The sequence below is a fragment of the Ornithorhynchus anatinus genome, chromosome 20, assembly GCF_004115215.2.
Source record: "Ornithorhynchus anatinus isolate Pmale09 chromosome 20, mOrnAna1.pri.v4, whole genome shotgun sequence".
Classification (NCBI taxonomy): Eukaryota; Metazoa; Chordata; class Mammalia; order Monotremata; family Ornithorhynchidae; genus Ornithorhynchus; species Ornithorhynchus anatinus.
This window is the reverse complement of record NC_041747.1, coordinates 21,671,063-21,685,719: the sequence shown is the minus strand read 5'-3', so window position 1 is coordinate 21,685,719 and position 14,657 is coordinate 21,671,063. Positions and strand designations below refer to the sequence as shown.

Genomic DNA, 14,657 nt, shown 5'->3' with positions numbered 1-14,657 from the left:
GGTACCTCACCTGCAAAATGGGGATTGACACTGGGAGCCCCAAGTGAGACAGGGCCTGTGTCCAATCCTATTTGGTTGTATCCACCCCAAAGCTTAGTCCAGTGCCTGACACACAGTAAACCCTTATCAAACTACCATAATTATTATTATTATTACGACATGTACATGAGAAGCTCAAAAGTCTTCCAAACCTGAGGAGACAAACTGTCTTAAACAGGTAGAGACTGTAATCTAGAAGGCAGGGATCATGTCTACTAAGTAAATTGTAGTCTCCCAAGCACTTAATACAGTGCTCGGACCACAGTAAACATTAAATAAATATTTCTGACAGATTGAGTAGAGAAGACTTTTAAAACATACTGAGTTTCAAGGTTTCCTCACACCACTGCCATATTAACTAGCTAACTGGTAGAAGAGATACAGATATGCTCAGCATCAGAATAATTTATATGAGATTATGATTAGAAAAAAGTGGCATACAGCTGCTAGTTAATAGAGGTAGGAGGGGGAGGAATTCCATTCAGTAGCTGAAATCTAGCTTCGGGTACATGAGAGGCAGCATGGTCTAGTGTATAGATCAAGGGGCTGGGAATCGGTGGACCCCAGTTCTACTCCTGACTCTGCTACTTGTCTGCTGTGTGACCTTGGGCAAGTCACTTTACTTCTCTGGGTTACTTCATCTGTAAAATGGAGATTGAAACTGTGAACCTGTGAACCCTATGTGGGACAGGGACTGAATACAATATAGATTATCTTGTATCTATCTCAGTGCTTAGTACAGGGGCTGGCACATAGTAAAGGCTTAACAGATACCATTTAAAAAAAAATGGTACTGCCCCAGAGCAGGGATTGAGTTTTCACTGGAGGCAGATCATGGGTGGGACCCCTAATTGGGACCCAGTGTCTAATTTGGTTTCAAATTACTCCATATTTTGATAGAATCACAAGTAGCTGCTCAATTATACACTCCCTGAGGGAAGAAAGTCTACTTAACTATACTCTTCCAAGCAATTAGTACAGTGCCCCACACCAAGTAAGCACTTAATAAATACCAATGATCGTTCGGTGTTATCGTATACAGTTATTTGACATCCAGCCCAAGGAGACTTGGTCATTTCTTTCCCTCCCGAATGCATCTTCTGGAACAGAAGGTGTGGGGGCAGAGAAGGAGTGGATGCCTCTTTAGCACGTCTAACTCTGAAGACACGTCCATGCTTACGTCTGTGTTGAATAGGGTAAATCTGAGTCCTCTGACAAGTCGTTATTCACTGTGAGTGTTAAAAAAATGCAACTAGTGTCTGATGGGCATCAGAGCCCTAAAGATTTGGTGTTTTAAACTGGAATCATATGTGAGCAAATCCAGGTACCTTATTCATCTCTGCATCTTCCCGAAAACCTTTCTTACAGCCCCGAAACAGTTCGGAAATCCATTTTTTAATTCTGAGTAAGAGATAAAACAGAGATTTCGGACTTGGCACCAGGTTGAAGGGTACAGGGAGGGTCCTCCCTTCTTCAAAGTAGGAAAACCAGAGTTTAGCCCTTGCAAACTTCCATTCCACATCAGCATCATCCTGGAAAAGAGATTTGATTGTTTACAGGGAGACTTGCAAACAAAACTACTGAGATACTTCTGGCAGTGATTTATGCATGGGAAACCAAAATCATTTTAATGCCTAGTAAAGTTTAGAGACACTCTATTTTGATCTCCTTAAAAGGATATAGGAAAAGACATCTAAAGTTTACCTCAATCTCCTGGAATGAGCTGTTGATCATTGCAATTAGCATGTTCAGCAAAACAATGACCATGGTAACATTATAGACTCCATACAGGACGTAACCAATATTCTCGATGAATTTGTGGTTGTAGTTGATGACCACTGATTTCACTTCGGAAAGTCCAAATATAGCCCAGAACAATGTCTTAAAGCTTTCTTCCACTCTGAAAGGAAAAATAGACCTGAGGCAAATATACAGTGACCAAATTTCCTCAAAATGTAACAGAGCATTCTAATGCTGACACTGCTATTTGCCTGCTGTGTGACCTTGGACAAGTCACTTTAAATCTCTGTGCCTAAGTTTGCTCAACTAGAACATGGGGAGTAAACAACTGTTCTTCCTCCTACTTAGATGCAGAGGGACTAACCAACCTGATTACCTTGTATTTACTTCAGCTCTTAGTACACTGCTTAGCACAGAGTATGTGTGCTTAACAAATGATGATGATGATTACAGTGTGTTAGGTGTTATGTGCCAAGTACTGTACTAAGCACTGGAATAGATACCAAATAATCTGGCTGGACAGTCTCTGTTCCACGTGGGGTTCACGGTCTAAGTTAGAGGGAGAAGGATTTAATTTCCATTTTACAGATGAAGAAACTAAGGCACAGAGAAGTTAAGTGATCTGTCCAAGGTCACACATCAGACAAGTCGCAGAGACAGGATTAGAACCCAGATCCTCTGACTCCCAGGCCAATGCTCTTTAAACTAGGGCATGCTGGTTTCCCACTAAAAATATCACTATTATTTCTATTATTCTAATAACTATTATTATGGTATTTGAGTAGAGAAAGGATGGTCAATGATTCCAAACATGTTCTGTGTGTGGAAGGAAAACAGGAATGAGAAGTAGGGAAGCCTAGTGGAAAGAACACGGGCTCCACCACTTACATACTGTACGACCAGTCATTTAACTAATCTGGACCTCAGTTTCCTCATTAGTAAAATGGGTATTCTATACCTGTTTTTCTCCTACTTAGACTGTGAGCCCCATGTGGGACAGACTGTGTCCAACCTGATTATCTTGAACCTACCCTAGCCCTTACTATAGTGTATGGCACATAGCAAGTGCTTAACAGACACCACAATTATTCATTAGTGGTATATATAAAGTACATATAAAGACCGAGAGAAAGTCAGAGGGAAAGGGAGGCAGAGACAGGGAGACAGAAAACAGGCAGTTGGCATTAGTGGCAGATACTTTCCTTGTGAAAAGAGCACAGGACTCAGATTTAGTTTTAATCTCAGTTTTTCAAGTGGTCGGTTGAGTGACCTTAGGTGAGTCACTTAACCACTCTAGGACTCTATTTCCTCATCTATAAAAATGGTGATAGGATAGATTGAGTGTCCTGTGTGGGACAGGGACTGTGTCCGATCTAATCGCCTTGTATTTACCCCAGTGCTTAGCACATAGTAAATACCATAATCATAAAACACAGGTAGTTGCTCTGACATGCAAGCACTCGCCCCAGCCCACACACACTCTCACCAAGATGGAGACACGTATGCACATAAACAGATGTACCTAAATACGTGTACTTATACCATTTTTATGGAATTTGTTAAGTGTTTATAATGTGCCAGACACTGTACTAAGTAAGCACTGAAACAGACACATGCTAACCAGGTTGGACGCCGTCTTCTAGACTGTAAACTCATGTGGGCAGGGAATGTGTCTGTTTATTGGTGCACTGTACTCTCTCAAGTGTTTAGTACAGTGCTCTGCACTCAGCAAGTGCTCAAAAAATATGACTGAATGAATGAACACAGTCCCCATCCCACATGGGGCTCACAGTCTTAATCTCCATTTCACAGATGAGGTAACAGGCCCAGAGCAATGAAGTGACTTGCCCTTGATTACACAGTGGAAAAGTGGCAGAGCTGGGACTAGAACCCAAGTCCTTCTGACCCTCAGGCCATAGTCTATCCGCTAGGCCATGCTGCTTCTCAACTGATTAATGGATTATGTTTGTTCATCAGACAATCACGCAGACCCATCCACTTAGCATAGAGCTGAGCAGAGCTAAGGGAGAAAATCAGACACCACAGCTGCCTCTGCAGTCAATTTCCCAGACTTCCTGCTGCTGCAGCCCAGTGTGGAGCGAGTAGAAGCAGCATGGCGTAGTGGATAGACCGCGGGCCTGGGAGTCAGGAGGTCATGGGTTCTAAGCCCTACTTTGCCACTTGTCTGCTGAATGGCCTTGGGCATGTCACTTCACTTCACTTCACTAGAGAAGCAGCATTACTCAGTGGAAAGAGCCTGGGCTTGGGAGTCATAGCTCATGGGTTCGAATCCCAGCTCCAACGCTTGTCAGCTGTGTGACCTTGGGCATGTCACTTAACTTCTCTGTGCCTCAGTTACCTCATCTGTAAAATGGGGATTAAGATTGTGAGCCTCATGTGGGACAACCTGATGACCCTGTATCTCCCCCAGCGCTTAGAACAGTGCTCTGCACATAGTAAGCGCTTAACAAATACCAACATCATTATTATTATTATTATTATTCTCTGTGCCCTGGTTACCTCATCTGGAAAATGGGGATTGAGACTGTTAGCCCCACCTGGGACAGGGACTGTGTCCAACCCAATTTGCTTATATCCACCCCATCTCTTGACTCCTAGTAAGTTCTTAACAAATACCATAAAAAAATGTAGTTACCCAGGAAAAGACCTCGCTTCCAAGTGGGTGAAGGGAAAAAAAATCTAATAAAAAATAAATAAAACCTATGACAATTTAAGAATGACCAAATCTTCCAGACATCTTAATCCAAAATATATTAACTCTTAACAAATATCCTTTTAAAAAAAAAAGTTGTGGGCCGGTGTGTCGGGGAGGAAATCGTTAAACAGTACTTTGATCAGCAGGAGAATTTCAGTCGCACTTACGTGGTGAAGGCTTCATTCTGTTTAGCTCCCAAGTAGTAGGAGTAGAGGTTGAACATTCCTATCATGAAGGCCACAAACACCATGATAAATATGACCATGAACTTGAAGATATCCTTTACAGTTCTCCCAAGTGATATCTGTAGCGGTCCGAAGCTTTCATTAGCTGGTAATATGTAAGCTATCCTGGAGAAGCTTAGAACCACAGCAATCGCATAAAGGCCTTCCGATATGATCTGAGGATCAGACGGATCCCACTTTATCCTGGCTAGGAAGAAATAAGAATTTCTCATATAAGTGCCTGGCCTTGGATAAATACCCCCACTGTTTTCCTAGAGGTTTCTGTAGACGGCAATATAAATCTGAGTGAGGCTGCCTCCTCTCACACAGTTCAAATGACTGATCTGCCAGATTGTCTTATGGAAAGATATGATCAAAAAAGCGTGGAATCCACACAAGTCTCGAGCGTGATTATGGGACTGTGGGTAGCTTTCAGAGAGGCGAACTTTTGTCTAGACTGGCAGCTCTAGGCTGCAAGCTTGTTATCGGCAGGGAAAGGATCTCCTAATTCTGTTGTAGTGTACTCTCCCAAGTGTGTAGTACAGTGCTGGGCACATAGTAAGCGGTCAATAAATACCGTTGATTGGTTGATTTGACTTTATCAGACTGGGGTTCTGCTGTGAACTCAGCCACGAAGAGTCTAAATTATGCTCTTGTAGAACCCTAGGGGTCTTTGCTTTTTTGTTGTTTGAGTGTTTTGTTTCATCTCTCCATAAATTCCTGTTCGCAGTCCCTTTCCCTCCTTTAAATTTTTAGGACGTGAGGGCCAGGGAGTACATTTAATTTCCATTTGTGAATTCTTTCCCTGCTCTTATTAAAGTGTTCTGCATTCAATAGATGCTTAATATCTTTATTAGTACTACTACTATTACCCATTTCAATGCATTTCATCAGAGTGGTCATTAAAGAGTAAAACCCCACATGTAATGTATGGCTAAACCATTGGAGATAACAGTCTTCTCAAACAAACCCATTTCAAATCACAATTCAACCTAAAAGAGTTTCCAAACAATGGACTAGACAATCAAGAGAAGGATGCCATGATCCAAGAGAGTATACATGAGCAACCAGCTAACACCTGTAAGAATTTAATCCCTTTGAACAGATTTAAGTTAGAGATAGTCTATGGAACCTGATTAGTACAGCATATGGGCTCTTTATTATATAAACAAGAAATTTCCCATACAAAAGAATAAGCATTATTCAAACTGGATGTTTATTCACTCATTCATGCAATTGTATTTATTGAGTGCTTACTGTGTGCAGAGCACTGTATTAAGCGCTTAGGAATACAATTTAAGACGCTGAAAATAATAATGATAATACTTGTGTTATTTGTTAAGCTCTTACTCTGTGCCAAGGACTGTACTAAGCATTGGTGTGGATACAAGCAAATCAGGTTGGACAGAGTCCCTGTCCCACAGGGATCTCACCAGTTTCAATCCCCAATTCACAGATGAGATAACAGGCACAGAGAAGTTAAGTGATTTGCCCAAGGTGACCCAGCAGACAAGTGGCAGAGCTGGAATTAGAACCCAGGTCTTACTGACTCCCGGGCCCGTGCTCTAATCCCTAGGCCTTTAGAACCCTACAGATCTTGGGTTGTTTTTATGTTGTTAGGATGTTTTGTTTCATCTCTTCAAATGTCTTTCACCAGTTCCCTCTCCCACTTTTAAGTTTTAGATTTTGAGGCCCATGAAGCTCTTGAGAAGCAGCGTAGTCTAGTGGATAGAGCACGGGCCTGGTAGACAGAAGGCCCTGGGTTCTAATCCTGACTCTGCCACCTTCCTGCTTTGTGAAGTTGGGCAAGTCACTCCACTTCTCTGTGCCTCAGTCACTTCATCTGTAAAATGGGGAATCAACACCTGTTCTCCTTCCTATTTAATTTGCAATCCTTGTGTGGGACAGGGACTGTGTCTGACCTGATTATCTTCCCCAGTGCTTAGAGCAGTGCTTGACACATAGTAGGTGCTTAAACAAATATCACAATTAGTAGGAATAGTAGTAGTAATAGTACTTTAAAAATATTCAAAACTATTGTCCCAGATGATTCTTTCGATCATTGTAATGATATTAACTGTGGGCATCAAACTCACCCAAGGTATAGTACTTTATGTTTTCTTCCAGTGAAGCAGCTGTCAAATCTGTCATATTCTCATCGACATATTTCTGGGCTCTGGAAGCATGCCAAAACGCCATAAACCTTGCAATGAAGGATGCTGCGAAGATCGCTAACATACCAAAATCAAGCATGTTCCAAAGCTCAAACAAATATTCCCTGGGACCTTGAGACCAGATTTCTTTACATTCAGACCATATCATGCCTGGGAAAGAAAGGGGAAAAATATGCAAGTTTTGACTTGGGAAAAATGTAGATCCAGCTTCTTTAATGCAAATAATCTAATGAGTTCTGAGCAGCCCTCAAAATGCAAACCATCCAGTAAACGTTTTGAATCCTTTTTTGTGCGTAAGATAGCCACAGAGGGAAATATAAAGAAATTAATTTTCTGCTTCAGATCATCTTTCTCTCGATTTACATATACTTTGTGGACCAAGTTTAAGCTGTGAGGTCCTTGTGGGCCGAGAATGTGTTCACGAAGTCTGTTGTTCTCTGCCAAGCATTTAGTTCAGTGCTCTGCACACACTAAAAACTCAATACATATCACTGAATAATCAAAATAAGGCTAATGAAAAGTGCTGTTTACTGACAGTGAGGTACAGAAGATGGAGACAGCTTTATTTGGACGGGCCACTGGCTCACTGTCTTGACATTCAACTGGAGATTGGGCCCAGCTTAGTACAGTTAGTACAATTCTCTGTAAAAAAACAGGTGTTCAATAAATTATCCAGAATCATTAATTAAATAAGGAAAGAACATAGGAATTGAGGAGAAGCATTCCCTAATTGAAAGAGCACAGATCTGGGTTCTAATCCTGGTTCTGCCAGTTTTCCCAAGATAACCTGGGAAAGTCACTTAACGTCTCTGTGTTTCTGTTTCCTCTTCTGTAAATGAAAATTCAAACCTGTTCTCCCTCCTACTTAGACTGTGAGTCTCAGGTGGGACAGGGATCATGTCCAAACCTGATTTTAGTTGTACCCAAATAATGAATCTGTAAATAATTCCTGTCTCTACAGCACACTCTGCCTGGGGAAGGATTCACAGTGGTCTGGTCCTGAGTGTTGCCTCACGTAGACTTGAAACCAGACTGGATATTTTAAGTAGTTAAAAAATAGTTCTCAAATATACACTTGTTTTGTGGGGATAAACTGGAGAAATCAAGAGTAATGAAACAGCAAATAATATTCAAGAATTCCTATGTAAAAATTAGTAGATAATGTTCAGTTGGCCCTAACTGTGCCTAGAAATTGGAAAACAAACAAGGCTGTGGATCTTTCAAAGACCTTGAGTAAAGTACTGTATTTTTCAGACTTGTGTTTCAAGCCATAAATAACTATGATTAAGAGTGGAAGCATTTTCAAGTCATGATATAAATGACCAAAATGCATCGCATGAATTGTCTGATTGAAAAATAACCCATAATTTTCAGGATTTTCTTTTTCTGCAGGAAGCCCTAAACTATCTTTAATCTGAAGTCACAACTCTGCCAACATAAATGGCAGTTTTAAGCAATGGTCTTTGGCAGCATCAGACTTTTTCAGTTTTCTATTACTTCCCTTCTAACGTCCTTTCTCTATAAAAAGCATATTCCTTGTGAGGAGACTCTATAGACAGCAATATCTCCAAGACAAGACAGCCTTAGAGATGAATCAAATCTGAGGATCTGGAACATTTTCCCCCTATCCATAATTTTGCTTCTCAGCCCTAGCAATTGGATGTATTTTCACTGATTCCTGCAGGCAATATGGATAGCTAAAAATAAATCTTTACCTATTACCCAGGATATAATGAGCATCTCCATCCATGAGAAGCAGGATGTTTTCATCCTGAACAGCTGTCTTGAATCATCTGTTTTAGTTTCATTAGGGCGGAGACTGGTGCCTTCAAATCTGTCAGCTGCATTCATGACTAGCAGACCAAGAAAAATGGTGAATGAAGCAGCGTGTGCTACAAACTTCATGAAGGGGCCACGCATTATCTTCCCCAACTGCAACATGTTGTAAATCACAAAAAAGAAAATAGTAAAATAGAGTTATACACTCATGAAAATATTTGAAGACAAAAGGCACGATTGCACTGTGGTATTCCAACAAAATTTACACGACTTTTTCAGATTAATGTTAGAATTTTTTTCTACAAAATCTGAACCATAAATCTTTACCTACCTTGGTTGATGTTCTGTGTTTAATAATGTGGCCATCCTCTTATAAGAGCCTTTTTAAATAACTGATTTCAAGGGGAATTGTTTAATGAAGACCATGAGAATAAAATAAAATTACTGTATATCTTAAAGTCTTACAGATGTTGTAACAAAAATACAAGACACTAAGGCTGTGTCTATCCAGACTGACAAATGGATTACTGGTCAGTCAGAACTATCTCCTTTAATCAGGCACTTCCAATTCATGCAATAATGATATATGTTAAGCACTATGTGCCACACATTGTTCTATGCACTATGTTAGGTGCAAGATAATTAGGTTGGACATAGTCCCTGTTCCATACGGGACAGTCCCTGTGTTCCTGGGATGAGGTCCCCAGATCAAATCTCCCCATTTGACCCATCAAACTCCATTTCGAGCCATGGTGGAGGGGCCTTGGTATTGAAGGAAAAAAACAGCAACTGATTAGAAATAATTCCTTAGATTGTGACCCCCTTGGGAGCCAGGAGCTATGTCTAATTCACCTGTGGGTATTTTTCCCAGTGCTTAATACTATACTTTGCACAGAATAGGTACTTAATAATCAATCAACGGCAGTTATTGAATTCTTACTGTGGGCAGAGCAGTCAATTTTATTTATTGAATGCTTAATGAATGCAGAGCACAGTGCTTGGGAGAGTACAACAGACACATTCCCTGCCCACTACAAGCTTACAGTTTAGAGGAGTGTACTAAAGTACAATTGGGAAAGTACAGTATAACAGAGTTGGTAGACAAGATCCCTGGCCTCAAGGAGCATACAGTAAATATTATCACTAGGGATTGTCTCTATTGCTGAACTCTACTTTCCAAGCGTTTAAGTAGTGCTCTGCACACAGTAAGCACTCAAATACAATTGAATGAATACTTACTACTATGAATCCATACCTGAAGGCTACCCCATCCCTTCTTATTTTACCAGTATATTGGTCAGAGGATTCCAGTTTACTTTCAGTTCTGCAGACAACTCAGGGATGGAGGCAAGGGAGATTGGAGGAGGAGGTCTTTGGGTTGGGGGGTGGGGGGATACTCTGAAATATAACTGTCTCTCAAGACTAAGCTGCTGTAATGGAGGGGGGTTATCATCTGAACGAGTTGACAGGTGTTGAAAGTCAGAACAGATGAGAAATACATCTCTTTAAGCAATGCAAATATCAAGCACAATCTCACCCCAAATTCTAATTGTGAACCTTCCCATATGGATAGAAATGGTTCCCTCTGACTCATGAAATATGGAACAACAAATTAAATTTTGTTTAGTGAACAGAAAACAAAAGAGATCAGTGAAGGAGAAAAAACAATTTTGCAAAAAGCAAAGATCAAAAACTTTACAAAAAGGAAGGAAGGAAAGGGACACTATCAAGGTGAAGAATCCTAATTCTTTTTTCCACTTTTATTTCCACTTTACGGTAATTAGAAGAAAAATTCAATCAAAGGCTTCCTTTAAGGTTTTTTTGTAATTAATTAATTCTTGTAACCTCAAGAGGAAACCTACAATGTAAAAATTAGAGTACACTACTAAGGGAAAACGATTTATTAAAGAAGCAGATTTCAATTTCAAGCTTCCGAAGGAGTAACAATAGCAACAAAAACAGATTTTAAAAGTGAGGGAAAAACTACCTTGACAGTGTCATTTTAAAATCATTATGTGCCTCAGTGTTCACAAACGGAGATGGGAGACAGATGTCAGAAATACACCCAGGGAAGAAGAAGAAATACTAAAGGGACTCAGGTTAAAAGGTACGGGCACTTACAGGTGCAAAAGAATTCATCCCAGAATTAGGATTGATTATGGCATGATACAGGGATAATACAGCAACTACAGACCTGTCATTTGGAAATGAGGAATGGGAAGGAAAAATCATTTAGGACATGACATAGAGAATGAGCAGTGTTGAAATCTAATCAAGAATATGTATAGACTTGTATAGAGGAAAAGGTGGACCTGTCATGTAAATGAATAAAAATAAGCATGATTGGGAAAAAGAAGATGTAAACTGCTACTCTGATTTTTTAAGACAGATACTAGGAAACTATTTTCTCCATCAACTTCATTTTTATTGTGCAGTCGTCATGGGCTGGATTTTCCTCTTACTTGGTAATACAGGAAAAATCCATATTTACTGTGGAGTTCCCTAAAAGGAAAATCTCATCTAGTATTAATAAAATGTTAAAATTGGACCTAATCTTCACAATAGGGAGATTTCAACTAGTCCTGTCTCAGCTATCAAATGATGTTAAACTGTCCTGCTGAATCCATTTTCTCTCCTCCTTCTCCTCCTCATTGATACTTTTTTTTAATGGTATTTGTTAAAAGCTTATTAGGTGCCAAACACTGAACTAAGTTCTGGGGTAGATGCAAGGTAATAAGCCATGTGGGATTCAGTCCATGTCCTATATGGGGCTCATAATGTTAACGTCCATTTTACAAATAAGGTAACTGAAGCACAGAAAAGTTAAGTGACTTGCCCAAGATCACATAGCAGACACGTGCATGACTTGGAATTCGAACCCAAGTCCTCTGACTCCCAGGCCCATGCTTTAGCTCTTAGGCCACATTGCTTCTCCATTTATTTGAGTGGCCAATATATTTAAGGCACTTGAAACACATTGCAACTAGGAACATTACAGAGATCGCATTAAACAAGCAAAACTCAAATTCTGCTTCTTGGATGGGATTTCTGAGCAATCCTCTGCTCCTCCTCCCCTCTCCACCATCCCTACTCCTTCCCTCTGCTCTACCTCCTTCCCCACCCCACAGCACTTGTGCATATTTGAACATATTTATTATTCTATTTATTTTACTAATGTGTATATAACTATAATTCTATTTATTTTGATGCTATTGATGACTGTCTACTTGTTTTGTTTTGTTGTCTGTCTCCCCCTTCTAGTCTGTGAGCCCGTTGTTGGGTAGGGATTATCTCTGTTGCCGAATTGTACTTTCCAAGTGCTTAGTACAATGCTCTGCACACAGTAAGTGCTCAATAAATACGACTGATCGAATGAACAAGTCCTCCCCCGTTTTCAGTCAAGATTCCCTTTGTCTTTAATGTAATAGTGTTATTACATTCCTGGCACACTGTCAGGATTACTAATAATAATGTTGGTATTTGTTAAGCGCTTAGTATGTGCCGAGCACTGTTCTAAGCGCTGGGGGAGATACAGGGTAATCAGGTTGTCCCACGTGAGGCTCAGAGTTAATCCCCATTTTCCAGATGAGGTAACTGAGGCACAGATAAGTTAAGTGACTTGCCCACAGTCACCCAGCTGCCAAGTGGCAGAGCCGGGATTCGAACCCATGACCTCTGACTCCCAAGCCCGGGCTCTTTCAACTCAGTGATGCATAATTACACAATGACACTGTTGCAGTATTACAGTATGAGAGATGTAATTTGGGGAAAGTAGAGAGTTAGTGAGATGACTGCAGTGAAATACGACATTAGGACATATCTGTAATTTCTTTATTTATACTAAAGTCTGTCTACTCCCCCACACCAGACTTTAAGCTCACTGTGGGAGAGGAATGTTTCTATTATATTGTACTCTCCCAAGCTCTTAGAACAGTGTTTTGCACACAGTAAGCACTCAGTAAGTGTGACTGACTGACCTATTGCTATCTGGAATCAGTAACCAAAATTTGGCTCCCTCCACGGGTGGACTAATAAAATCTCATTAGACTGAGGCGCCCCTGTAGCATTCTGTTAGACAGTAGGTGCTTCCTGGCATTCATTCATTCATTTGTATTTATTGAGGTCTTATTGTGTGCAAAGTGCTTTACTAAGCACTTGGGAGAGTACAGTACAACAATAAACAGACACACTCCCTGCAGGGTCCTTAGATATAGTGGGAATTTCTTGAAATGAATTTAATGAAATCGAATTGAAAATGCTATTCTAGACATCAAAGTCTCTATTTTAACTTCGATATAATTTTGAAAAAAACTGGTCTTATTTGATGGCAAAATTAATGGAATTTATTCCAATCATATTTATCGAGTGCTTACTGTGTACACAGAACTGTACTACGCACTTGTGAAAGTACACTGTAACATAATCTTTTCGTGTGCTTTTTTCTGTCATTGTTGTTTTTCCGGGAATTTGTTTAGCATTTATTATATGCCAGGCATTGTATCAAGCACTGGGGTAGGTATTAGCTAATCAAGTTGAACACAGTTCATGTCCTTCTTGAGGCTCTCAGTCTTAATCCCCATTTTACAGAGGCAGTAACTGAGGCAAAGAGAAGTTAAGTGACTTGCTCAAGGTCACACAGCAGACAAGTGGTGGGGCTGGAATTAGAACCCACGTTCTCAGCTCATCCTCTATTCACTAGTCGTTAGACATGTTCCCTGACCACAAGGAGTTTACAGTCTAGATTCTAGATGGGAAGACAGATATTAATATAAATAAATTACAGATGTGTACATAAGTGTCATGGGACTAAGGGTAAGGTGTAATAGGTGTGGAAATCTAAGTTCAAAGGACTGTGGTACTAACGTACAACATTAACTGACTAAAAGCGTTCTGAAGGAAATTTGCTTTTCAACAACAACTGTTTGATCCTGCAAATGCTGTATTCTCTCCTCCCGGCTCCTCTTTTCCTAAGGAAAAATGCAAAGAGCATTCACACGGGAAGTGTGGATGACTTGTACGGGTGAACTGAAGAACTCTTTCAGCTGAAATAATCCTACCAGCTAAAACCCACTGTAAAACAGGCAAGGGAGGGGTAAAAATGCAGGTGGGAATGTATTTTCCCCAATGTTAACCAAAGTTTTACGCACATACCTTGCTGCATGGAGCAATCCAGTAAACCATAGCCAGAAATGGCAGCCCCACTGCAACTGCAAGCACCACCAAGAACTTCACCGCCATCGTCTGCTGCCTTAAACCGGAAAGATTCTCATACCAGATGGAGAGGAGCTGCTGTTGGCAATTTGGATGGGCTACAAACTAAAACAAAATTCAACGGAATGAAGGGATAACATTAGTAGAATGTCCATAGCGTGTCCTATTTAGTCATTTGATTAATACCACTGTGCCTTTTCTCATCAAAATCGCTTCAGAAATCAAGTAGAAAACAAGAAGATTGCAGAAAGGAGAGCAATGGGAGCTTCCAGTGTGTATTAAAATGTCAGATCTCAAAGACGTTCTCCAGGGACTCCATGCCTGTTGTTGTTTGGAGCTATGCTAAACTAGAGAAGGCAGGGAATTCTACAAAGGCAGAAACTCCAGAGGAATTGAAGGGATCTCAGGAGGGAGAGCTGGGGACAGTGAATTGGGACACCATTCATAAGCAAAACTGTTGACTCTCATCCAAACTGGAATGCCTGCGTGCCTTGTGTCTTCAGATACAATCCTGTAACCAAGGAGGGAGTGAGCAACAAAGTGGTTTTATCATTATTATATCATCATGTAGAGCAATGAAAATATAAATCACTGAAGTATGGAATGAAAGTGTTTAGAAGCATATAACATCCACAGATGGTAAAAAAATAAATAAATACTGGCTTTCTGAGAAGGTTAAATGCTTTCCGGCCAGGGTTTTAAGATACATTAGGAAACGTTCAGCTCATTGCACTTATTTAGCATCAATAAAGAGGCAATTGATAGAAGAAGCTG

At 40.3% G+C, this 14,657-nt stretch overlaps 1 protein-coding gene across 3 annotated transcripts in view; it reads right to left on the bottom strand.

The window, feature by feature from the left end:
* The window catches only part of TRPC6 (transient receptor potential cation channel subfamily C member 6), a 64,162-nt gene that overhangs the window by 9,747 nt on the left and 39,758 nt on the right, over positions 1–14,657 (bottom strand). For all 3 annotated transcript variants that reach the window (XM_029047733.2, XM_029047731.2, XM_029047732.2), the window contains exons 4-9: positions 13,824–13,988; positions 8,609–8,825; positions 6,816–7,043; positions 4,663–4,927; positions 1,744–1,939; positions 1,368–1,571 (exon numbers count right to left, since the gene is read on the bottom strand). In XM_029047733.2, the coding sequence (XP_028903566.1) occupies positions 1,368–1,571; positions 1,744–1,939; positions 4,663–4,927; positions 6,816–7,043; positions 8,609–8,825; positions 13,824–13,988 (1,275 nt within the window). The remainder of the gene's footprint in view (positions 1–1,367; positions 1,572–1,743; positions 1,940–4,662; positions 4,928–6,815; positions 7,044–8,608; positions 8,826–13,823; positions 13,989–14,657) is intronic.